General features: G+C 44.7%; 1 protein-coding gene across 13 annotated transcripts in view; it reads left to right on the top strand.

Annotated features, from left to right (window-relative positions):
- Positions 1 to 26,622, top strand: part of CADPS (calcium dependent secretion activator) — a 477,475-nt gene that overhangs the window by 405,552 nt on the left and 45,301 nt on the right. For all 13 annotated transcript variants that reach the window (XM_049642654.1, XM_049642655.1, XM_049642657.1 and 10 more), the window contains 3 exons: positions 381 to 455; positions 1,344 to 1,427; positions 24,808 to 24,840. In XM_049642654.1, the coding sequence (XP_049498611.1) occupies positions 381 to 455; positions 1,344 to 1,427; positions 24,808 to 24,840 (192 nt within the window). The remainder of the gene's footprint in view (positions 1 to 380; positions 456 to 1,343; positions 1,428 to 24,807; positions 24,841 to 26,622) is intronic.

Here is a 26,622-nt window from a genome sequence, read left to right as displayed (position 1 = left end):
AGTTTTCCAAAGATAACTTTTCATCCCCTGTATTAAATTGTTGTGCTATCTTATTTTGTAAGTTCCAGATCAATACACTGCTAGGCCATGAAGCCATTCCATGCGTGCTGTCTGTAATCGTGTGTATGTATCTACACATATCAAAGCCATCCAAAGCCTTGGGTGAGCAACCATGTGGCTGGTAATTTTTTTTAAGAGCTTCAGATCTCTCTTCATCAAAGACCTGGAGTCAGAATCTTACGGCTGCGTCTGGGGCTATGGAAATGAACTGGGTCTACGGGCCAGGCTTGCTTTATAAATTGTGTTGTCTAAAAATTACTGACGGATGCAATGCCCTCACCTCCCAAACATGCTAATATTTGTCTTTCTGTGTTCCTCAGCATCAATACCATTCAAAAATAGATGAACTAATTGAAGAAGCTGTTAAAGAAATGATAACACTCTTGGTTGCAAAGGTAACCTTCAGCTTCAGGTGAAATGTTTCATTGCGAACATTGCTTTGTTAGATCTGCATTCCCATTAAAATGTAACACGTTAAAAATTTCAGCTGGATACTTGTGTTTCTCAGGAAACAAGATCGTACATCACCCAGGCTCAAGTCAGAATGATTTTTTCTGATGATTGCAAGCCGCGTGAAGATGAATTGATGAAGTGGCGTGTGTTAACTTAATAAGAAATTGTCCCCCGACTAGGTTATAGGAAAAGTGTTTGTTTTGTTTTGCAGCGCTGACAAAGTTAGATTTTAAATACAGAAAGTTAAATGGTAATAAGGAATTCTGCCATCCTGAAAACCCCCTTTTCCCTCGTTTCTCATGCAGTGAGAGTCATAATAAAACATAAAAGTCAGATAAAGCTATTTCAGTCACCCTCATGAATTATAGAATTTTAACTAAGTAATGCTGAATGGGAAGACATTTATATTTGCCAGTGCTAAACTTCTGTTTCCCCCAAATTACTGATAAAATACAAATAAAAATAGATTGGATTAAATGTAGTGCTAATATGTAACGTAAAAACTGCTTTGCGCAGTTTTGGATTTTGAAAAGTGCATTTAATATTATCGCATGCTGTATGCAACTCAATAATATTTTGTCACTTTGTACTTCTGTAACACTCTGTATTTGCAATCACATAATAATGAAGAGAAAGCCGGATAAGTCAAATATTTCTCTGTGAAAGCAATCTATTCCTCTCCCCAAAAGCGGGAATCAAATAATATTTTAGAACGCAAAAGCAAGTGAGGTCATTGCTAGTCTCTGGCTGGTTGGGAATGTTGCTCCTTAGTGTGAACAGTTAGAGTTTGAAATAATATATATATATCTATTTTTTTGCTGTTTTACTAGTTCATTACTATCTTGGAAGGAGTACTGGCAAAATTATCCAGATATGACGAAGGGACTTTGTTTTCTTCTTTTTTGTCATTTACCGTAAGTAAAGAGCTTCTTCCTTGCCTGGTTTTTGTTTTAGTGTGGGTTTGGGTTTTGGTTTAGGGGAGGGGTGTCGATGTGTCATTTTGGTGTCGGTTTGTGTGTGCATGTGAATTAAGGTCAGCTACCAATATAACATGACAATAAGCAGGATCCTTTCATAACTGCAGGTAATCCAAAATCATTTCTTTCACTTGAGAATGCACAATATGTATGTATGTATATGCATGTACACACACATACACATACACATACGTCTCCATATGTATACATCCAAAAGAGAGTTGCTGGCCCGAGCCCGAGTTAGTTATCTCAGGAAAATCACTTAATGTTTCTGGGTCACCACTTGCCCGTCTGTAAAATTTAAACGTTGCAAATAGAGACCTACAGGTCAGACAGAGCTTTCGAATACGTCTTATTTGGTCCTCACTGGGTCAGGTACACTTTTCCTAACTGAATTAGTTGCCTATATTTACAACGCGGGAGGATTCACAGCGATGTCCATCTTCCAGGCTTTCTTTGTAAAAGGGACACTTAACAGCTCTGAGCATCTCAGACCAGTGGTCTGCTGGCCACCGCGGGCCCCATTGACCAGATGGTCGTTTGCCAGTTTCCTGTAGCACCTGGCTGTTTCGCTCATTTGTGTACCTGCCTGGGCTTGGGAACACTGGAGTGTTCCCAACCTCCAGAGGTTCCCAACCTCTGAAGCACATGACTGGGTCCGTACAGATTGTGAGGGGCTCTAATTCTGCGCCAGGATCGGGCATGGGCATAGAAGTGAGTTTGGCTGTGGGCGGAAGCCAGCCTCATTCTCTGCAGGTCAATGACCAATGGAGATGGTCACCGTAAAGGGGCTGCTTTGGGGGCCTTGTTCTCCCACCTTCTGTGCTCGGTGGTGATGACAACTGTATCTTTTCTTGACGTTTCTGATAGCTGGGTTTTTGCTTGCTCTGAGGCCAGCTGTTTTCCTCTGACATAAGAAAGGCAATCAGTTTAAGACCTACTATCCCTGCGTCTTTAAAACAGCATTAATGTATGAAGAATCTCCTAGAAAGGCATTGAATGCCAAGACGAGGCCCAGCATGGGGTAGGAGGTAGCATATCATCATCATCTTTGGGATCTGGCAGAATCGGCTTCAAATCCTGTTGCCAGGATTAACCAGCTATGTGATCTTGAGTAGCTGTCTCATCCTCTCCGAGTCTCAGTTGTGCTTTGGGTTTGCTTTTGGCCTTGGGGAGGGGCACTATTATATAATTTTGGTTTTGGTGTTGGCATATGTGTGTTAATTATGGCCAACTACCATGAGGTATGAGAGTGAGGAGTGGATAACATCTGCTGGGATGAGCTGTTGGGGAGATAATAATGTAAGTGAAGAGTCTAGCATAGTCCTAGCACGAAGTAAGTTCTCAACAAATGGGGGCTACTTTTAATAAAAGATGATAAAACATGATTATTATACAGTGGAAACAAACATGCACACAAGTTCTTTCTAAATATGCCTTACATTGGTATTTCCCGCGCATTAGATTTTCTGGGAATTAAGGGACAGGTAGACAGAAGACATTTAAAATAATTCTAGATAGTATCCATGTATCCACATATCCAGGATATTTTACTTAGCAGCTCTCAACTTCCCACGTGTAAGGAATGAACTCAACCGCAGAAGTGTGGTGGCCCCAGTTCCCAGAATCTAGTGGTAACGGTGGGGCGGGCCAGAGGATGGTAACAACAGGAAATCTACCCAATATCACTCCGTAGAACCACCCACAATGTGTCACAGCTGAAAGGATACCTATCCGGCCACTCCTTTGACAAACAAACAACAGCAACAACAAAAACAAGGCCCAGAGAGGGGAAGTAATTTGCCTAAGGTCACACAGCGATGGGCAGAGTGGAGACAGGGATCCAGGTCTTCTGCCAGCTCCCCCCGTGCCCCCCCCCCACCCCCCACCATTGAAGAACTTCCTGGAGAGAGTGGGATTCAGCTGGCAGTTGCCTTAGCACTGGAAGGCAGATGGGCAGATGAGTGGGAAATATTCGATAATCTTTCATCCCTCAGTGAAGTCATGGAAATGGTGGAAAGAGGCAGAATTCTTCTGGAAAACATTCCCCTGACACCCACAAAAGCTTTCACTTTCTTTGAGTCTTCATTTCGAGCAAGTGTTTTTACCGCCCTGGACTCGAACCAGTGCAAACCGGGAAAGCCCCTCTGCTCTTCATGGAGCAGAACTCAGCCCATCCGTTAGGCCCCACCCTAATGACTGACTTACCAAGAGAACTAGCGGAAGGTGGTCCATGGCAGCCGTGCAGGACGGGGTACCAGGAGGAGTCTCACGAGAGGGTGAGACACAAAGAAAGCCTAGCATATCCTCTGAGGAGTTTTCAAGCTGAAATTCTCATGCTCTCCTCTCCCTTTTCGGAGACATTTTGCAGCCTCGCAGCATGCCTAGTGAAGTCCCCGTAACTGCAGAACACTTGGGTGCCTGTTGCTGGGCCTGTGACTTCCCTTCCTTAGTGACACTTCTCCCACACACTTGGCCGTCCCACGGCCAAAAGCACCCACTTATCATTTGCAGCCTCTGTTCTCATCTCCTGCTGGTATTCCAGCGTTGGAGAACACGAGCTGTGCTCAGAAGTGGCAGGAATATCCATCTGCACACGTGGATGCTGAGCTCCTGCCCAAATTTCAAGGGGCCTTTGAAGACTTCCTGCGGCCCAGTTGTGTGACTCACGCCAGAGTGGAGTGGAGGGGAAGGGAAAGAGCTGAGCAGGGGCAGCAGGCGTCGTGGGAAGAGCCTGGGAACCAACGATGAGAGAGCCAGCTGTGAGTCCCGGGACCCTGGACAAAGGCGTCGAGAAGGTGCCGATGCCCTGGCAAGGCTTCCCTTAGCGCTGCTCCCATCTCGGATTCAATCCTTCAAGTATTACTGTGCACTTACCACGTCCCCACCTCAGCGGGGCTGCCAAGGCTGAGCCATGTGCTGTGCCCCCCGGAAAGCTGACAAGTATCGACAAATATGCCACCCTTTCCCCCTCTTTCTCCCGCTGAGCGCCTCCTTTCCTGGGTGGGCTTGGTTTCATGGTCCAAGCCAGACATTTTGGAAAACGTCTGCAGTGGCACGGAGCAGGCAGGAATATTTATTTCTCGTCTCCATCTGCATTGCTTCCTCTCTTGGAGAGGAGCTGGGGGGTGGGGGGGGGAGGAGGGAGGAGGAGATGTGGCTTCTTCGTGCCAGCCCAAGAGGCGTCCAGGCGCGCCCCTCCTCTCCTCCCTCCGCAGCCTCAGCAGCAGGAGCAGCCTGGGATTTCTGGAGGCAGGCGCCTTTCGAACTTTCGAAAGATCAGCCCAGTTGGAAGTCGCAATTAGCAACTATCCGCCCATTTCCCCTGACTGCAAGATGTGCTTTTGTGTGGGTTGCCTGCTTGGAAGGGTCCTTGTCTGGTGGGTAGCCTCACGCTGTTCTTTTAGGAGGCCAGGGAGGGCGACAAGCAGGTGCCTAGGTCCCTCTCCGAACAAATTAAAATCCTTTCCTTGGGCCTATCCAGGTGTTAACAAATATGCTAGTTCTGGAATCCACTGGCTCCTTCATTCTCTCTTTCACTCGTTCACCCAGCATGTATTTACCAAGTGCTATTGTGCTAGGTGCCGGAACACAGCAGTGAGCAAGGGACACGTGTTCTCTGTCCTTTTGGAGTTTACATTTAGGAAGAGAGACAGACAATAAAAAAGGGGAAAAAAAAAGTATAGGGTAGGGGTTGTGCTATACAGGCCACAAAGTGGAAAGAAAGGGAGAGAAAGAGAGAGAGGAGGTGGGGGGTAGTGTTGCTTCAGCTAGGATGGTCACGGAAGGTCTCTGAGGAGGAGACGTGGACTGAAACCAAGAGGGGCCAGCCACAGCTGAAGAGAGGGGAGAATCTTCTAGACAGAGCAGCAATTGCAATGACCAGGAGGCAGGAAAGCAGGAGGCATTTTTGCAGCATATTTTGGAAGTAGCATGGACAGGACTTCGAGATTGAGCACCTGCTGGGGGCGGAGACTCAATGGAAGGAGCAAAGCGGAAGGTCCCTCGCGGTGAGGTCCTGAAGAGTTCCGCTGTGCCAAGTGGTCCTGAGAGGCCAGTGGCACACAGCAAAAAGCCCGGAGAGGGGAGACCCAGGCTGGGGCCCCAGCCCTGCCCCTCACCCCGGAGCTGTGTGACCTGGAACATGGGATCCCACCTTGGCTTTCAATTCCCCTCGGCATAATATGATGATGGTTTTATTAGATGAATTCCAAAGTCTAAAATAGCTACAGGAGCAACGCTATTCTTTAAGCTCTTGCTAAGTGCCTGGCACAGGGCTAAGTGCTTTAAATATATTTTTCTCATTGAATCCTCTGAACGCTGCCGTTCCAACAACGCTCTTCTGCCTGCAGACAATGAAACGGAGGCTCGGAGAGGTTAAGTCCTCTAGTTCGACCAGCATGCTCTCTCCGACTAACCTCCGGAGCCTTTAAGGAAGGGTGATGATGTAGGAGGAGCCCACACCCTCTCCCCTGGCAGACAGAATAATTACCTCAAATCCTCTGAAGGCCCCGAGAATTCACTCCAGGTTCCCCCATCAAGCCAGCCATTTGAGATGGTCACAATGGAACCCTGGAAGCCACTCTGGTCAGACAGGGTAAAGCCCTATTAAAAGCTGTCAGGGGCCCAAACACTACGTATGCACAATCCCCTAGGTCTCAAATTACCCTCATCCACCTCTTTTCCCTCTTCATTTGCCAGCCTTTTAATTGGTTTGTCACTTAGAAATGAAACAAAGTAGACATACTTCTTCCTGCTAGAATCTGAGACCAGGACCGGTGTTAGTCCGGATCATCCATCAGCGTAGACGGCTTTTGTGCAGAGCTCTTGAGGTCATGCCAAAGAACAAGACTGCCACTTTGGTCAAAAGCCAGAACTGGATCAAAAGAATTCACTTCTGTGCACAGACTATTTTGGTTAGGAAGCAGTTCAAATTTTAGCATGGGGCGAGTGTTCATAATTGTTAGTGTTCTCTCCAGCGATGTCCCATTTTTGCTCTGGCTTCAGGGAATGCCCAGCAGAGGAGACATGGCTTTTTATACTATGGGCTGGTGATGATGGTGTAGACAGAGAGGTCTTGGTCTACCTTCAGAAGGCGACATCCTTAGATTATCAGACGCTGAATCCATGTGAGGCAAGTCAGTTGACTTCCCCACTTCAGAGTGGAGGTGCCTGCCTTGGACAGAAGCACCAACCATGTTGGTAATAGCTGACCTTTATTGAACATATATTATGTGCCAGGCAGTCTGCTGAGTGACTTACATGCATTTTCTCATCCGATTCTCACAATCACCCTATGCAATTGATACAATTATTATCCCCATTTTACAGATGAGAGAAGTTGAGTTTTTTGTCCAAAGTCATACAACTACTAAGACTCCACCTTAGATTTACTCTTTTATTATCTTCAGAATGTTATTCCCCACAGAAGCACAGAAACTCATAAATGGAATCAATTCGTGACTCTCCCAGGAACAATCCACTTACCGATACCATTTCTAAGGGAAAGAGTCCTCTATTTTTTTTCACACCTTACCAGTAAAAGTATTTTGTAAGTAATTTACCCGCCACATGGTTTGCAATAAAACCAAAGGAATAGACATTCAAAATCCCCCTACTTCTTTTGTGCTTTCCAGATAATCTTCAGTTTCACATTAGTCCTCCATTCAACACACGTTTGTTAAGTACTTACTTGCTGCTAGGCATTGGGAGCTTACCAATGACCAAGACGGATAATGCCTCTTAGTATATATTCTCATTAGGGAGATACAGTCTCAACAAGTAAGTCACACGCGTGGCAAGTTTTCAGAGAGAGGGAGAAGGAGCTGAGGCAATGGGGCAGTAGCCTAAAGGAACCAAACATCATCTGGGAGGCCATGGCGTTTGAGGTGAGGTCTGATGGATGTAGCAAATAAGAGAAGAAGGAGTGTTGCAGGGCACAAAGACACTGAGGAGGAAGGGAAGGTCCCATGCATTGTGGGAACCAGAAGTTCATTGAGACTCGGGTAAATGTCAGACTAAAATAGGGATAGAGCTAGGGAGCAGCTAGTCTGGAGCCTGATCATGAAGCAACTTGCCCATGGTTATGGTATCTAAGGGTTTGCCAAGGGACATTATCAAAATTAATTTAGCTGGAGAAGGGAAGAGAGGTCCCCGAGAGACCACCTACTGTTACCGGCTGACGTCATGTTTGTAGTCTGATTTTGAAGCTTTGGGCCACCATCGGAAGGCAAGACTTATTTTGTCTAATGGTTTTTGTTCTCATAGACCAAAAAAGCACCATGCTCTGACATGTTCAAGAACCGTAAAGCACCGATCTGCCATGCCTTCTACCGACTTCTTTCATCAGCCACTCCCCAATGGCTCAGAACTTGACATCCACTTTGGGGTTTATTTCAGATAATTTTATCACCTAGTAGGACATCCTCCTCCTTTCCAGTTCATGCCTTGAAAACACAGCTGACAATTAACATACCCTGCTGTCCAAAGCAGCCCTTCAGAAGATTTTTCAGAAGAAGAAGAAGAAAAAAAATAAGCATCCAAAGTTAACCATTCCCCTTTAAATCCTTTAGTAGACAGATGAACACAAGACAGACATGGTATTTTCTTCAGACCGTCAGGTGCTGAGTGACCAGGTCACAGAACTGACAGCCATGAAAGAAAGACATAATGAAGACCCGTGGGGCTCCAAACATGAGATAATTGTTCTGAAATTAAAAGTCAGAGATGCTGCCCTAACCTCCAAACCACTTGCAGGGGGACGCCGGTCACCGGAAAGTGAGAGGGAGAGAGAGGATTGTGAAGCCCAGGCTAACAGAAATGCAGGCTAGTTACTGGCCATTTGTTGAGCCTCAGTTGTTTCATCTGTTGAGTGGGGGTGCTAGGGCGTATGTCAGGGAGCAGATGAGATGATTAGAACCACGATGAGCAGGGGCGCCTGGGTGGCTCGGTCGGTTAAGCATCCAACTTCGGTTCCGGTCATGAGTTCGAGCTTCCCATTGGGCTCTGTGCTGACAGCTCAGAGCCCAGAGCCTGCATCGGATTCTGTGTGTGTGTGTTTCTCTCTGCCCTTCCCCCACTTGCGCTCTGTCTCCCTCTCTCTCTGTCTCAAAAATAAGTAAACATTTTAAAATGAAAAAAAAAAAAAGAGAACTATAGTGAGCAGTCTCCTGGCACATTGTGGCAGCTCAGTAAATACCCCTTCTTAGTCTTACCTTCAGCCTACACCTGTAAGAAGGTTCACCTGATCTAGCACTTTCTACCATTTTCTCACCTGTTTAGTCCTTGGCGTATTAACCATTTCTCCTAAGCAACCCAAATCACTACTCAGAACAGGATCAACCAAGACTCTCCTGTAGCTTCTATTTCGGCATGTTCTTATACTCAAAACTTGGATTCGTCAGAGATGTTTTCCATTAAGTTTAGTGTATTTTAGCATTTAGTGTTTTGTTTTAATTCTTCCAGAATTTTTCATTCACACATAGCCTCTAGAATACCTATGAATCAAAAGATTCAGTTAACCAGACTTGAATAACCCATCCCCCGTGCATATTTTAGGTCGAATCAGGTTTATTTCATTATACAACTAGGTTGCTTGTTCGTCCAGTTCTGTCCCTTACTGGAGTATCATTCTGGACAGATTAATTAACCTCTGGCCTTAGCTTACTGACCTATAAAATGGGAATAATAATGAGAGTTAAATTATGCGATGTTGTTAGAGTTAAGTGAGAAAATGTTATATACCCGGGATGAGGTAAGCATCTGATACTTGTTAGCTTTTGTTATTATTGTGGTTATTACTGTGGTTATGTCACTGAGTGCTGAGTACTAGAACCAATCACTTGACCTGCTACCATGTTTTCTATGACTGCTATATGTAAATTATTAAGCTAGGAGTTGTAAAGATAGGAAGATCTTCTTTTGAAGACCCTATCTCTTGCTGTCTGGAAGTTGCTATCTAGAGGGCATACGACAGAAGGAACTTTTGAGATTTTTCTGGTCCAACGTTTCCAGTGTTGTACTAGAATCTTCTCCGTTCCTACCTGCTGGGCACAGCCACTTGCCCACATCTCTTCGCAGCTCTGTGTTTAGTGATGCCCCACCGGGAGCCTGAAACTGACCATGGTCAAATCGTTTGCACCACAGAATTGGCAAAGGCTACCAAACAGCGTGGTGTCTGCCTCCCTCTTTTTCCTCTTCCTCCTCCTCCCTCTTCCTTTCTACTAACATATCCCTGAGTGTTTCCCAAGCTCAGGAGATACACCACCTGGTACCTGAGATGATATTAGACACCACAAAAACGCCACATGAAATAGCACCAATCCCATTGTAAGAGAATTATCCCCTCTTTAATTTTCTTCTCATGTTTATCTTTATATCAAGGAGAAAGTTTCCAGTGAGTGATAATCTGCCTCTCACACTTCCCTAAAATATCACATATTCATCTGTAACAAAGAGAAAGCACGAGCAGGCCTTGGGTTCAGCACCCCCTACAGGCAACCGTGTCTACCTAGAACGTGGTCATTTTATTTTTGTGTTTTGTGTACTTTTACCTCCTTCTCCTCTTGATTTTATCTTACTGCTGATTTTCTGTGTATGGCAGTGATACCCATCTTCTCTTTATAATTAAGTCTTTAAAAAGTGAGCCAATTTAAAGAAGAAATTAAGTACATAAGAAAATATAGTACAGACGCCACACGGGCCGTAGCCAAAATCAGGACAGCGGTGTTGGTGCCAGAAGTTTGGGAACTTGTGATACCTTCTTGCTGCCCTATTTTGCAGCTGTGTAAACTGAGACCAGAGAAGGAAAATGACTTGAACATCTGGTTTAGACACAAAACCTGTCCATTCGTTTTCATCCACTCTTTACCTGAGATGAGGACAAAGCAGAAAAAAACGAATTCTCCACTGTATTGCAGACCTACACTGACTGATAGGTTGTCACTGGCAGTGGTGATATAAACAACGTGTGCCCTCAAGTTCAGGCTGAGGCTGCTAGGGGAGAAGCGGAGGACATCAGGCCGCCAGGTGATCCCCTCGTGCAGAAACATGACTGTCGTGTCATGACAGCATGGCGCTCATTTGCTTAGCACCAAGGTCGGGCAGAAGCCAGGGACACAGGTGAGATATGGTCCTTCCCGTCTTCTAGCTTGCAGTCCGTTGGGCCTTTTAGTGTTCCAAAGGCAGAGCAAAACCCAAAAATGCCAGAGGTGGGCAGAGGCCCCTACTTACCGTCAAATAAAAAGAAGCCTTTGTACCTGTTTGGAGATTTTATTTTATTTATTATTTTTTTCAGTACAGGGCTTGAACTCATGAGATCATGACCTGAGCTGAGATCAAGAGTCGGATGCTCAACCGACACAGCAGCCCAGGCTCCGCCTTGCTTGGAGATTTTATAAAATTGAAATTTTCTGATTTATACTTCCAAGTTTCTCCTAAAATGAGAGCATGCCAAGTAAATAGACAAATGGAAAAGCAGGACAGCCTCGTTAAGAGGTCAGACCCTGGGGTCCAAGGAAGCCACATGATACTTCCAGCTTTGTGTCTTTTAGGAAGCTGTTAAACCTCTCTGAGCCTCAGTTTCCTCTTCCATAAATGATAATCACCATCCTGCCCTCCGTTGTCAGGGTTAATTACTTATAAATTGCTTAGCCTTATGCCAGGCAAATAATAAATAAGCATGCAACCATTGCTAAGTCTTAGTAGCATTAAAAGGGAGGGCTTGAAGGAGGCCCTGAGCCTTGCCGAAATCCTCTCTGGGAATGAAGGATTGGGACAGAAATGAGGGAAACTGGAAGGAAAAACATGTCTACTTCAATAGGGCATCTGTTCGGAAGCCCCAGGGGGGAAGAGAGATGAGAACATACACTTCCTGGACCCAGTCTCGGAGCACAGTACCCTGAGCAACAGGAGATCCGAACAATTCTCGTTAATGAGGGCTGCGGCTCTTAATCAGCGCATGAAACAGAATGCTTTTGCTTAATAGAGATCACTTCCCTGCCTCTTGCCCAACTCCCCAGCAGTGCCAGCAGCTCTTTGTTTAATGAAAGGTAGGGACTTTGAGTAGTGTGGTGGGATGGGCTGTAGGAGGCATTATTAGCCTCATTACTATGATAATAGTTAATCACAATCAATATTTATGAACATGCACAGAAGCCGTGCAATCAACCAGCAGCCCTACAATTTGAGGTTTTCGTGATCTTGCCTAAGGACGCTTTCCAGGAAAGCCTGGGCCCTCTCCCACCTTCCTCCAGCCCCACAGAGGTCCTCAGAGGTCATTTCAGAATATGCATGATGGTTACACGATAGTTATGTATGAGGTCTTGTGCAGGGTAACAGGTGAATATCAGCATTATACGACGTTGCTTGCTTTTTGAAGCACCTCCACTGTCATCTGGATTTTATCTTCAGACTTCGGTAAACTATCCTGTGAATAACGTAGGGCAACATAGGGGGCGGCATAATATAGTAGCGGATCCTTTGAAGTTAGACACACCAGGGTTCAGATCCTAGTTCTATTCTTACCTGTGTTCCCCGAGGAGAGCAGTTTAACTACTCTGAGCCACAGTTCCTTCATTTGTATGATGAGAAGTCGGGTTGTGATAAGAATTGAATAAGGCGGTGTCAGGCATTCAGTCATTGGTAAATGCATCCATATTTTTTGTATATGACCATGTATATCAGGTATTAGGTATTTCTATGTTGTCTGAGAAAACTAAACAGTGGCTTTTCCCAAACTCACAGAGCCAGTATTTGAGATCGCAAGAGAGTCCAGACTTGGACTCCAGTATTCACTTTCTGTTATCTGAAAATTTTTTCAAACACTGGTTCCATTTATAAGCAACAGAGGGAAACCTTATTTTTAAACATTTCAGTGTTTCACTCTTTTCTTTTAAATGCACGCTTTTCTGAGCAACGTCCCCCTGGTGAGCTACCCATAAAGAATTGTCGGTGTCACAGTTCCCACATCTGTAAAAACAGCACTTATAAACTCAGGCCCTTTTAAAAAGGAAAGTAAGGGAAGATGGCCTCATGACGTGTGTGCCTCTCTGTGGCGTTTACGTGGTGCTTATGTGCGCTCAGCACTTCATAATTGGCCAGAAACACCCTTGATCTTCGGCCAGCAGAGAAGGTGTTTCATCCCCTTGGTGACACAGCTCGGGAATCCATCATGCTGTCCATGATTTCAGATATATTTCAAGGGTCATACTTTCCTCCAGTCCTTAGAAAATGTTGTAAGGGGCTTTCACCATGATTGTCACTTGGCCCCAAGCAGGAGCCACTGAGGTTTGCTCAAATGCTCACCCGCACACAGAGTCCCAGTACATCCACCCACTGGTACATTCTGTCTCCCCCAGGCAGTCAGTCCCTCGGTTGGCACTAACAATGTATTCATCTTCCCAAGATGCACTTAGAGCATCCAGATTATGTATGGGGAGGAGGGGGAGGGGTTGCTAGGTTTTGCTTTTTTTTTGCCTTTGTAGAGGACATAACCCGGAATCCTGTTCCCGTCAACCAAAAACCTTGAAGAAGTTACTCTAGAGGAGACAAATTCCTCCTGCAAAATGCCATTCTCCACCAGAATGTTGAAAATTCTACCACTCGTTTTGTTCTTTTTTCAGGAATTTTTTATAGAAGAAATACATAGAGGGTTAAAAATGAAATAATACAGTCACTCATAGTAATATATTTTTTTAAAGAAACAACAGTTCTCTGTCCTACCCCTTTGTAGCCTTAATCCCTGACTCCAGAAGAGCCCCTTGAAACAATTTTCGTTTTATCATCGTAGCTCCAAGTACTGTTCTTACATTGCTATTTCTTGGTTTAGTGGTCTGAGAGATTATTTGACTCCCTACTATAATAGGTGGGGCTTTCGCTCACTTTGTTATCTTACACCCCGCCCCCTCCCTCTTCCTGTCATGGTTTTATTAATATTGCCATTCCTCTCTTGGCATCTTGATAACTTTAAATAATACCCACCTCCTTTTAATTCCTGTTTCATCCACCCAAGGAGGCTGTTGACACCAGTGCTCTTTTCCTTCCCCTGCTTCCTCTTCCAACTGATCTCTTGTCCTCTTGTCAACTCAGGGTTGAATGGCACATCTCTTCATTCTTAACATTTAAAAATGTAATAATCTTTGTTATTATGAATGTCTCGAGTCTCTCAGTACCATCGAATAGAACTTTCTGCAGTGGTGGAAATATTCTGTATCTTAACTGCTTTGATTCAGCAGCCCCTGGCTACATGTGGCTCATGAAATGTGGCTAGTACAACTACAAAGTTGAATTTTTAATTGTATTTTGTTCGAATTCATTTACATTTTTGTGACGTTTATTCATTTATTTTGAGATAAAGAGACAGCGTGAGGAGGGGAGGGGTGGAGGGAGAGGGAGAGAGAGAAAATCCCAAGCAGGCTGTGCACTGTCAGCACAGAGCCTGACGAGGGGCTCAGACCCATGAGCTGTGAGATCATGACCTGAGCCGAAATCAAGAGTCGGACACTCAACTGACTGAGCCACCCAGGTGCCCCAAAGTCATTTAAATTTAAATAGCCACATGTAGCTATTGGATAATGCAGGGCCAGAGCAAGCTTAATACACAAATATAATTACTGAGAACCAGCTGGTTTTTTCAGCAGGAAGGATAATAATGGCAGACGCATAATTCTTATTTACTATGCCCTGGGAACTGATCTGCCAACTCAGTTAAAAACCCAACAACTCTATGAAAAGTAGTATTATCCCCATTTTATAGATGAGGGATGCAAGCCATGGAAAAGTCAAGGACCTTGTCTAGTAAGGAGAAGAACTAGAATTTGGCCCCATGTGACCCAACTCCAAAGTCTGTGCTTTCAACCACTTCCCTCCACTGCCGCTGCTCCCCTCTAGAAACACCCATATCTTTTCCCACCTGTCTCCAATCTGCTGATCAATGATGTGGTCACAGCTTCTCCCACATCACTGGCCTGAACGATGCTTCTCATGGGGCCATATGCATTTAGATGTCAACCCTTCTGACTGCACTTCTGCCTCAAAAAAGAAAATGAAAACCGGAAGCTGAGGAAGGACATGGGCAAATGTCGGGACTCAGGGTAGGTTCACAGAGGGGCTTACTCTTTGGCTACGGAAAGGTTGTTCCTTTGGGCTGTTCATTCCAGCAGTAGCAGTCTAGGAGCTAGCATACCCTGAGTGTTTGCCACATCTTTGTATTGTGCCTCTTTATGCATATTATCTTTGTGAATTCTCCCCACAGCCCAAAGTGATGCAGATGAAGAGGGCTGCAGGTAGAGGGTGCTGGGAATATTACATTGGATGAAGAACGCAGAAAACAGGGTCTGGCACAGGGTGGATACTTAGCACAAGCTACCTATGATAATCCTTTTATCTCTTTGCCAAGTCTACCCACTGGGCCATGCTATATTCTCTGGTACTTGTGTGGGTGGTCTTTATGTATCTCAAGTACTTTTCCTTTTCCAGGGTACTATATTTTTCCTGGAGCCTCATGACCAGAGCTCTTATTAATACTACAATATTAATAAGCCTCTTGTTTTACTACTAGAGTATTTACAACTTTTTCAAGGTGTGGGAAGTACTTCTATCGACATTCTTCCTAGAACCAACCTGCCTTGTACCATCTGAAAGACATATTTTTTAATTCTAGAAGGAGTCAAAAGAAAATCCTCAGCCTGGCACCCTATTATGATAAATAAGGACCTGAGGTTAGGCAAGTAGCTGACATCAGTCAACTAGTTAATGGTCACATTAAGATTAGGCATTTACATTTTGTGATTCTTTTCCCGCCTCCATTCCATTATCTCTTATTTAAGCGTGTTCTAGTCCAGAGGTCTGAAAACCTCTCAAAAAGACAAAATAGTAAGTAGTTTTTACTTTATAGGCCACGTGGTCTCAGTCACAGCTACTCAGCCTGTGCCCCTGTAGCATGAAAGCAGCTATCGATAAGATATAAATGAGTGGGTGTGGCTGTGGTCCAATAAAACTTTATTTACAGACATTGAAATGTCAATTTCCTGTAAGTTTCACATTTCAGGAACTATTATTCTTCTTTGGACTTTCAACCACTGAAGAACGTGAAAACCATTCTTAGCTCATGGGCCACATAAAAACAAACAACAGGCTAGATTTGGCCCACAGGCCATAGTTTGCCAGCTTTAGTCTATAAGCTATGGATGGGAACACACTTGGCATAGTCAACTCCCAGCTAACCACAAGTGAATTAAACACTACTACTAATAATAGCTAATGATTATTGAGCTCTTACCCTGTACCAGGCACTGTTGACTTGATGTGTTAACATGTTCAACCTCAGAAGAACCCCCTGAATTGTTATTGCTATCCTCATCTTGCAGATGAGATTATAGAAGCCATAGAAGGTTTCATAATTTTTCCCAAGGTCATTGAACTAATAAGTAATAGAGCATAATCGAACCAAGGTCTACGTGACCCAAAGCCTCTATACGTTCCACAAAATAGGCTCTCCTTTTCCCAGATCCCGGGTGGTCAGTAGGTAAGAAGTGGTTTTAGAATGACACACCCTTTTCAGAACAGCAACAACTTGATATAATGAAAGGGCTCTGCACTTTATAACCAGATTTGGGCTTATACTCCAGCTCCACCAGTTACTGGTTCACCTCTTGAGACTTGCTTAACTGTGTCGAGCCTCAGCATCCTTCTATTAAGCAGGGATGGTGAAATGGCCCTGCCTGGGTTCTACAGTGATGACTGAGCTAATTATTCATAAAGTGCCTGGTGCAGTACCCCACCCATATGTGCTCAACAAATATCACTAAGTATCAAGTGAAAATCAGGTTAGTCATTAATGTGTTTATAGCCAGGAGAGCCAGAAATACCCAAATCCTGTCCTAGACCATCAGGGACCACCCCACAGCATCCTCCAGGGAAATACATGCAATGGATAAAGGTAGGGGAATATGAGATAAAGGACCACCTTATTAAGTTTTGGTTGTCTACTGCTGCATAACCAACTGCGCCAGAATTAGTGGCTTAAGACAATCACTTTCTTTTGCTCACAATTTGTGGATTAGGAATCTGGGAAGAGCTCAGCTAGGAGATTCTGTGGTTCATGTGGCTTTGACTGGGGTCGCTCGTTGGGCTGCATTCAGCAGGTGGCTACGCTGGGCTGGGGCTGGATAGCTGACAATTTGATGTGTCTTCATACTACTTCTTTCTACCTATATGGATCTCATCCTGCCAACCTTTTCCAAATGGCTTGGGCTTCTTGCAGCATGGTGGTGTCGGGGGGGGGGGGTCACACTGTGGCAGCTGACTTTCAAGAGTAAGGCAGTAGAGGCTGCCAGCCCTTTTCAGGACTTGGCTTGAAACTGGCATGGTGTCATCTCCATCATGTTCTGTTGGTCAGAGCAGTCACAGGCCAAGCCAGCCCAGACTCAAGGGGGTAGAGGAAGAGACTCCACTTTTCAGTGAGGAAATGGTACGTCCATAGAGGGAGCAAAATAAATGATGGCAAGCTTCTTTGCGAACAAGCAACCACATTGTGAACTGGGCTTTGGGTCCGCATTCCAATGCAGAGAAGTCTAGAGAGAGTCACTCTCTTCTCCTGGGATCTCCTTCTAGGAGGAAGAAATAGAATCAGAAAGAGGGTCTAGGCACAGAGCCAGCAGAGAAGAGAAGTAAGACAGCCAGCCCTCTTACTGCAACGTAGGTCACACCCTCTCACCTGAAGCACTTAATTTAAGTGTGCAGATATATGGCTAGCTAGAAAACATACCTCAGAGCAGTGCCCTAGAACCTGACCAATCAAATCAGCCCCTTTGGAGGCGGAAGGAAAAGAGGGTGTAAAAATAACAGCCAACGTTTACTGAACGCACACTACATGCCAGGCCCTGTGCAGAGGTTTTTGCATACATTAACCCATTTAATCCTTAACATGTACTAAACACATCTATACAGAGCAAATGCTTAGACTAGTTCCCTCCCTGTACATGTTAAATGCTTTTAAAATCTGTCTTTGTTTATTAATAATTCATCCAACCACCCCATCCGGAGGTATTATTATCGCTCTCTCTATATTCTAATGGGGAAGCTGGTGCTTAGAGAAGTTAATTACCTGGCACACAACTGGTGGTGAACAGAACCAGACGCCGGTCTCTGTGTCGGACTCATGCCCCCTCACTCTTCACTCCTGCACCAGACTGCCCGTGCTACACAGGAACAAGAGACCCTTTCAGCTCTTTGCACAGAGGCAACAAATACCAGTTCCTTTTGAATTGATGGCGCCTGCCTACACTTTTCTTCAATGTCCTTTAAGACGGTTGTAACTTAACCACCAACTGCAAGAAAATACTAGAAACCTCTATCCTGGGTTCTAAGAACAGAGGGCCATACCCAGAAGTTCATGCATTCAACACATTTTTATCAATCCCCTGCCATATATCAGGCAGTGTAGGTACTGAAGAGAGAGAGACAGAGGTCCTTGCTTTCCATAGACATGAGGTGGTGATAGATGATAAAATTCAACCTGAGAGACGTGATCATTTTCTGGATGGTGGTGGCCCTATGTAACATTTTTACACACTGAACTGCCTCAACTTGCAAAAAATAATAATAATACTCCAGATCTCTAATGATCGCCTGGATTAGAGAAATGGAGAAAGGTACAAGACAGCAAAATTTTCTTTACAGCAGTAATCTCAAAAGCCAAATGTTGAAGTCAATGTTGCTAGCCCCTTGAAGCGATGGCTGTGGTTGGCAGTTTCTAGGCAAAGGCAGAGAAATCAGCTCGAAGCGCTTGTGAAGTCAAACAAGCCAGGGTAGCGTCAGCTTGTGCAGAGAGTAAATCATTTCCTTGGTGGGTGTTTTCTTAAGAGACCATGGGGAGAAAGGAGGGCTCAGGCAGTCACTAATGCAGTGGTATCTGTTCAGATTTCTTTTTTCTTCCATCTTTGAGTCTTACCCACCAGATTTCTGTTTGCAAAAAGGGCCTAATCCACTTTTTTTTTTTTTTTTTGTCTGTGCATTGATTTAATAGTATCAAACCCTGAGGTCCTCGTGGTCTGCACCTGGGTTGCTTTTTCCCCTAATGAAGCAAGAGAAGTGGTTTAAGCCCCCACGGTGCTCCCTATCAAAGCCACACAATGATTAACTCAGGTCCCCTTATTAGGACCGGGCAGAAGAAAATCCCTTAGTCATCAGCATTGTGAAAATCCCAGGATGGTGAATGTTCAATGAAAAGATTACCTTGGGCACCTGAAAAATAATGGAAGAGCTCAATAGAGAAACCATTAAGCCTGTCTACACACGCTAAGTCAGGTGGAGGGTCGAGGCAATTAGCTGGGACATTCAGGCCAGGGAAACCGTTTTGGACCTTCTGTCCTGAGTCAGTGCAGATAATTATTCAAATCCCTCACACGTTGTTCCCAGAGAAGCATTTTATGTTGTGTCTACACCCACACGCACACAAAACAAGACTTCAATATGACTGGTCAGTGAAGGTGGTTTAATATTTGGTTTATTTTACTGAATAATGGGCATCTGAGGAGATGGGAGGTCTCAAGCTTTAACTTCTTAGCTGTACGACTTTAAACCAAGTTCATCTGTCTGGGCCTTGGTTTCTTCAATTGTAAAACAGAATAATTAATAGGACCCCCTCGAAGTATTGTCGTGAGGATTGAGTATAACAAATGTGGTATCCCTGACTCATTGCCTGGCAAGTCATAAGCACTCTGAAATGTTACTTATAGTTACTAGTTGTTGGATGGACATGACTCATTCTGTGTTTGGAGGGATTGTGCACTTAGACATCCTCTAAGAAAGGGGCCAGGAATCATGGAGCAAATGCCTTCTGATGGAGCACAGCCCCTGACCTGGTGCCTTGTACATAGTAAGTGTTCCTTGCTTCGGGCGTATGAGAACATGAACAAGTTGTTCACTGACAGCCTGTCTCCTTCCCATCAACCTTGGTCTCCCTCAGCCTCTCTTACCTTGTGTTTCTTTTTCTGACCTCCTACCCCAGAACTGGGCAAGTCTATCTGGGCGGTCAGGGGCGAGAGGGTGGGTGCCCATGGTACTGCTAGAGAAGGCGTATTCTTCCTGCCATCTGACCATCAGGATTTCAGGAAATGAGATCTGGCTGAAGTCACAGTTCTTGCCTCTCCCTTGAGGGCAGTTGAGTGCCTGCTTAGAAAAGGTGCCAGACCGGTCTGTGGGGCAAACCCCCCCCCACCTTATCTCCTGCGTCCCAGAGCACCTGGGGACCCGGCTTGGTCCCGGAGAGCTGTAGGTGTGTGTTATTGAATATAAGTGAGCGCCCTGGCCTGGGAAGCTGCCTTCTTACTCGTGCATAAACTCAGCCGTCCTGAGTTAGGGAACAGATCTTTGCTGTGTGCCTCAAGGTTTTCTCTAGTACATAGGATGGTCACTAAATTGGCAGAAAGTATACCAGACTGTGAGTCAGCCCAGATACCTGCTGTAACCTGGGGAGATTCCAGCATCCTTTTTATGGCAAGAAATGGCCCACGGGCTAGGGGTGAGGGGTGAAACTGTCACCACCATCACCAGAACAAGGTGCATGCACTCCATCTGTACTAATAAGCTAGTATTTGCAGTAACACTAAGAAAAGTCACCCTCAATAGCTTCTACCCCATGCCAATACTGTTCTACACTCTTAGATGGATTATCTCATTCAATCCATACAGTATCCCTTTGAGTACTGTTAGGAGCGTCCCATCTGCAGAGAAGGCTCAGAGACGTTAAATAACTTGCCCAAAGTCACAAGCTAGAAAATGGCAAAGCCAGACTTCTGACCCCACCAATCCGAATTCATCCTCTTAGCCACTTCACTGGGAAGATTACTTCTGAAGTTAAAAAAGAGGGGCGCCTGGGTGGCTCAGCCAGTGAAATGTCTGACTCTTGGTTTCAGCTCAGGTTATGATCTAACGGTTTGTGAGTTTGAGCCCCGTAGTGGGCTCTGCGCTGAGAGCTCGGACCCTGCTTGGGATCCCCTCCCTCTCTCTCTGCTCGTGCGCTCTCGTGCTTTCTCTCAAAATAAATAAACTTAAAAAATATTTAAAGGTAAAGAAGAAAACATTGTACACACACCGATAGACACACACATACACGTTTTAGAACCGCTGATGGGAAAACATACAGAATGACAAAATTCCATGAAACAGGTAGTACTTTTAAAGAAACGTGTGTTTTATTCATTAAAATCATATCTACATATAATGGAAAAGTGTCTTGTGTACATTGTAAGGCCTGTTGTTTATTTAATCTAGAGGCAGCGTCTGGTGTGCACTTGAATTTTTCCGACCCTTGGCAATAATTCTGAAGCCCTCATGAGCTGGGAGGATCTGGTCCTTCCTCTTAGAACGTAGCTGGCAAAAACATATTCTACGGATACTGAAAATAAATGTGATGTTTAAAGGCAGCGCTGTTGACGGTAGGCAGGAGTGGGTTCAGGAACCAGAGCTCTGATCCTCGCTTTGCCAATTTATTCGCTCTGCTATACCTCAACATCTACTATAAAAAGATAGAACTGATGAAAGCTTCCTACCTCTTAAGGAGACTAGAGTCAGAACAGGAAGCAGCCTTAGATATAACCTGTCACAAGGGGAAGGCTCACATCCAGAGCACCCTATATAGCCTCTGCTTGAGCTGCTCGACCGTCAGAGACGACCAGTGCTTGGATGGACTGAGAGAGCTGTTTGAACCTTCTCTGGGGGCCCTTCATTCTACTCATCCATCCTGATTCCATGCTCTGGAACCACCATGAAAAAGCTTAGTCTTTCTACATGGATGCTCCTTAATTAAGGCCACGTTAGCCCTCCCTTTCTAGGCAAGATGTCTCTGCTTTCACTTTCCTTATAGAAGGCTCTCCTGGATCCTTATTGTCAACCTCCTTCTTTTTATTTTTTAACTTTTAAAAAAAATATTTATTTTTGAGAGACAGAGAGACAGAGTGTGAGTGGGGGAGGGGCAGAGAGAGAGGGAGACAGGATCTGAAGCAGGCTCCAGGCTCTGAGCTATCAGCACAGAGCCCAATGCGGGGCTCAGACTCACCAACCGTAAGATCATGACCTGAGCCGAAGTCAAACACGCAACCGACTGAGCCACCCAGGTGCCCCTCGTCAACCTCCTTAAAGTTCAGTGGCCAGAACCAAAAACGATACACCAAAACAATACTCTAAATAATAATAGGACCACAGTTTACTCTGAGCTGTTTTTTCCTATCTCTATGGGATGGGAGGGAGAGCTACAAGACAAGGTATAAGTCAGCAGTTATCTGATGAAAAACTGAAGGCTGGCGTGTGTAGGAGAGTGGATGGTTTTCATTCATGACATACAGCTTGCCTTATCTTCCCAAACTGCCTCGAAAGGAATAGAATTTGACTGGTGTCATTCTCTGGATTGAAACTGCATGTTAGTGGTAAATGGAGAGTAGGCGTGTTTAAAGGTTGATCATTTCAGCTGTAGCAAAACTCTTACCAACTGCCAAGCACTGACTCCACAGAGCAAAAGAGGCAGTTTCCAGCTGAGAAGAATGATTTTGCCAGCACCTGCCCCAACCACTGATGTTTGAGTCCCTCAGACATTTCTACAATGGGTGAGGAGATCGGGAGTTCCAAAGGGAAAATTGGGAGTTCAGGAGACCACATGTGAGTCCTGCCATCTCTGCCTTCTGGCCTAGATTATGAGCAAATAAATTCTGAGGGTTTTAGTGCTCTGAATTGTAAAATAGAGATGCTTCCTAGCCCTCATTTTGCAGAGTGGCTGAAAGAAGAAACTGTCCATGAATGTGTTTTGCCAAGTGAAAAACATCGCATAAGTGTTAGGTATTGTAGGTGAGGGAGACTTGAAAGAAAGGAAAACCAACTTTTTGCCCAAACTAAATTCTACATCCAGAATGGACAGGAGAAATTTGGTTTGGGGGATCATTTAGTAGAAACATTAATTGTGCAAAATCTGGAAAGCTTTCTTGATACTGCTTTTTTTTAAATGTGTATTTATTCTTGATAGAGAGAAAGAAACAGAGCATGAGTGGGAGAGGGGCAGAGAGAGAGGGAGACATGGAATCCAAAGCAGGCTCCAGGCTCCGAGCTGTCAGCACAGAGCCCCAAGCGGGGCTCGAACTCACGAACCACGAGATCATGACCTGAGCCGAAGTCGGATGCTTGACAGACTGAGCTACCCAGGCGCCCCTCCTCATATCCCTCTAATGGCCCCAAATGGCCATTTTCCTTTCACCCAGCAGCCTTTGCAGGAATGAGCTTTCACAATGTTGGCTTTCAGACTGATTGATGCAATGGCTTCTCAATCTGGCCATTCCCTGCTCATTCCTGAACTACCCTGCAGCCATCACTGGTCACTTGTTTTCTCTCCTTCCTTCCTTCTGTGCATTTTCCCTGAGCGCCCTTTCTAAGCCAGGTACCAAGTGAGTCACTAGAGAGACAGCTATGAGCAAGACAAGACATTCTGTGGGAGACAGACATTGCACAAAATTACGGAATTAAAGTTGCAGTCCACACTGCAAAGAAAAATGTAGGGTTTTAAGAGCATCCTTAGCAAGAGAATCTAGGAATTACCTTGGGTGCTGGCACTGATTCCGGGTGTTCAGATGCATTGCCCTCTCAAGAATTAACTCATCGATGTGTGTGGTCAGCCCTTTAAAGTTTCTGAAACACTTTCTCATATGTTTTTTCACTGGGTCAGGCTCTCAACCCTGCAAAGAACACAGAATCATCACCCAGTTCTAGAGACCAAGTCTGTGGGACTTGACATGACTGTCTCAGGGTCAACTAGTTTTGCCACTTTGAGAATTGTCCACTCTTAATCCTGGGCTCTTGCCAACCTACCTTTTTGGTTTGCTGGCTTTTCTCCCTTGGGAGTTGATATTTTGAAAAGGAGCCTTGAGAAAAGAGCAATTGGGGAAAATGCTCCCCTGGACACTTTACTGGGCGACATGTGGGTAGAAGCTGTGATTCCTGATAGTGGCCTCAGCCAAGTGACAAGAGGAAGCCCTACCTGTGATGTGAAAGACGTCCTGTTTTGTGTGCATCCGTCTTTGTAGTTTCCAATAAGACTCAAAACCCTCTCTGACCCCAAACGTAGCCCCCTGGTCTCACCTGTGCCTGGAGGAACAAGAGCCAAGTCAAAAGGAAATAAGTCCCTTAGGCTTTACTCCTCCAACCTCGCCATTCTTGACTTCCCACAGCACGCAGAGCACCCCCCCCAGATGTGCTTATGAATTGATCACCTTCCCTACCATTCGTTCCATGCCTACTACGTCCCAGAACCTTGTGTACATTGACCTTTAGATCACCCGCTAAAGTAAGTATCTATTAGCATCTCTGCCTTTGGCCGATGTGGTACCTGAGGCTCAGAGAGATGAAGTAATTTGCCGAAGGTCACACAGCTCGTAAGTCGTAGAGCTGGGATTTGAACCCACACCCGACTCCAGATTCCTTGCTCTCAGATACTATACCGCACTCTCTCCCTGAAAACTGAAAATAAATTCCATAACCACTTCCTGCTCTTCCTGTGTGGGGTTTTTAGTATTTAAAACCAGGAGACACAACGACAGCCTTGGGACGGGCTTTGAGAGGTTCTGGTACTCTCTCAACCCCACCCACAGACACCTGTCACCCTCTGGGTTAAGGATGCCCACCCACCACACTGCATCCTCTTTAAGACTCTTAACTGAAACTCAAGGGTTCCATTAGGACAAACCTGTGGCCACAGGACAAAAAGACCCAAAATACAGGAAGTAACAGCAGCCTTAGTTGCTTTTCTAGACTAGCAAGCCCTCCACTAATCAGTTTCGGTTTAGCTACTTTTCTACTTTTTAAAGGGACAGAGGAGCATGCAAAATTCCCACAACAGCCACAGGATCCTAATCAGTAAATATTTGCTTGCCTTTTCTTTTTTCTTTTCTTTTCCTTTCATCTCTTTTCTTTTCATTTATTTTCTCTTCTTTCTTTTCTTGTTCTTTTCTTCCCTTTTTCTTTTTTCTTTCTTTTTCCCTCTCTTTCTTCCTGTCTCCCTTCCTTTCCTTTCCTTTCCTTCCTTTCCCCTCCCTTTTGCCTACCTTTCTTCCCTCTTTTCTCTCTCCCTCTCTCTTTTCTCTCTTTCTCTCCAAAGCGGTAGCTACCGCTTGGGAAAGAGAATAGACATCACATTTTTTTTTTTAGTACCTTTCTGTGTTTCCTGGTCAGCTACGTGTGCCAGTGTATTGTATTCACTGATGGTGACACAGCACTGAGCTGTGGACAATGAAGCATAAACACCAGCCTCACTTCTGCCCTCTTCTTTCCTCCTTAGGTGAAGGCAGCTTCCAAATATGTGGATGTACCTGTGAGTATTCGAAAATTGCTTTTGTGTGTGTGTGTGTGTGTGTGTGTGTGTGTGCGCGCGCGCACGTGTATGTGTTTGCTTTCATGAGAAATTTAATGATGCTGTTTTCATTAGTTGCTACTAAATTGCATATTTCTGACTTGAATCACCAGAAAGAAGCCAAGAGTATTTCATGGTAAAACTTTCGTTTTAGATGAAAAGAGGTTATCGTTTCTTTCATCCAGAAGAGAGATCCTGTTTGAGAGTAAACCCAGTGGCCTTTCGTTTCATTTTCCTGGGTTTCTCTGGTACAGTTCATTCTCTACTGGCCTACTCCCCTCCCCTCCTGTATGCACACCTTGGGAGTCTCCGTGAGCTAGAAATTTGCACAAGGGTGCCAGTATTTTTTTTTAAACAAATAAATTCTGAATTTGTTCATTTTGGGGTCAATTCTGCAATTGTTTTAAGGAAATCTTACAGAAATGCTTATAATTAGTGCAGACCTCATTAATGAAGAGAGCTCTCAAAGTTCACAGATAAAGCACTTGTGGTTGCCCAAAATTTACATTTAAATTGAGGTTAAGTACTACACATGAATGCTGGAGTGTGGGATTACCTGTGATAAGTCAGGATACATTTATCGACAGACTTTGCCCTGCCTATTAGCAAAATAAAATTGGAGAGATTTAAATATATTCCAATAAAGGGGAAAAGAAAATGATTCTGTTTCTCCATTTCTAACAAAAGAGGTGTGAGTCTATTATAAAATATTAAATTTAGAGAGCTTATCTCAACAGCCACCAAGGGTCTTGTACTGAACGTTTCTCATTCTGAACGTGGTTAAGTGCCCTCCTTGTTCAAATACTTATTTGTTAAAATTTGTTTTTTTCTAAAAGGATTTATATTAACATTTAAATTCATTTCCCCAGGAAGCTAAGTGTGTAATCGTTTATTGGCTTATTTCGCAAAGGATGGCAAAATGGAAAATTGGAGTGAATCTAGCATTAGCATACATTTTGTTTGTTTAATGAGAGAATGTACAATCAATAATTATGCTTTGAATTTATATAATACTTCTCATCGAGGGACCTCAGACTCCTTCACGTAGAGAGTCTTTATAATGGAGAAGAGAAAAAGCTCACACACAACCGCAGCCAGGAGAGGCGTTAAGTAATTTATTTTTCCAAGCCCCAAAGTATAAACTTTCAGTTCACAGGGAGCGAACTACTCAAATTCTCTGGGCCTATTTCTCCACCCTTAAAAGAGAGGTAATAATACCCAAGTCACAGGTTTGCTGTGCAGATTAAATGACACACATGTATGGAACTCTCAGCACTATACCTGGCACTCCCTAGACATTTCAGCAGCAGGAGCAGAGCCCCTGGGCAGGCGGATAAGGGGGTGCTCGCACTGTATTGCACAGGGGAGCAGGGAGAGAGGATGAATTTGCTGACAGCAGTCCTGACCTGCACGGGTCTGCAACCCTAATAGAAATTGAAATTCTAGGCACCCAGCCTGAAGATCTGGTGTCTGTAGGCCTCCAAGTCAAGGGGCGATCTCCCCAGCGAGGTTTAAACAGGTGCCCAGCAGGCAAGCTCCAAATACCCAGAGAAACTTGACCTGGCAATCATCGCTATCACTGGAAGTTATTGGGGAGGTCAAATTATTTTGGGGAGGGGGTCCAAAAAGTCAAACATCAGTGATTTCATGTGGTTTCCACCTAATTCCTACAGACCAGGTTTAGATTTATTGTAAAACTAAGGGGGGGGGGGGAAGGGCTCTACATCTACACGAAAGGGAACA

The sequence above is a fragment of the Panthera uncia genome, chromosome A2 (genome assembly GCF_023721935.1).
Source record: "Panthera uncia isolate 11264 chromosome A2, Puncia_PCG_1.0, whole genome shotgun sequence".
In the NCBI taxonomy this organism is placed as follows: domain Eukaryota; kingdom Metazoa; phylum Chordata; class Mammalia; order Carnivora; family Felidae; genus Panthera; species Panthera uncia.
This window is presented reverse-complemented; position numbering and strand designations above follow the sequence as displayed.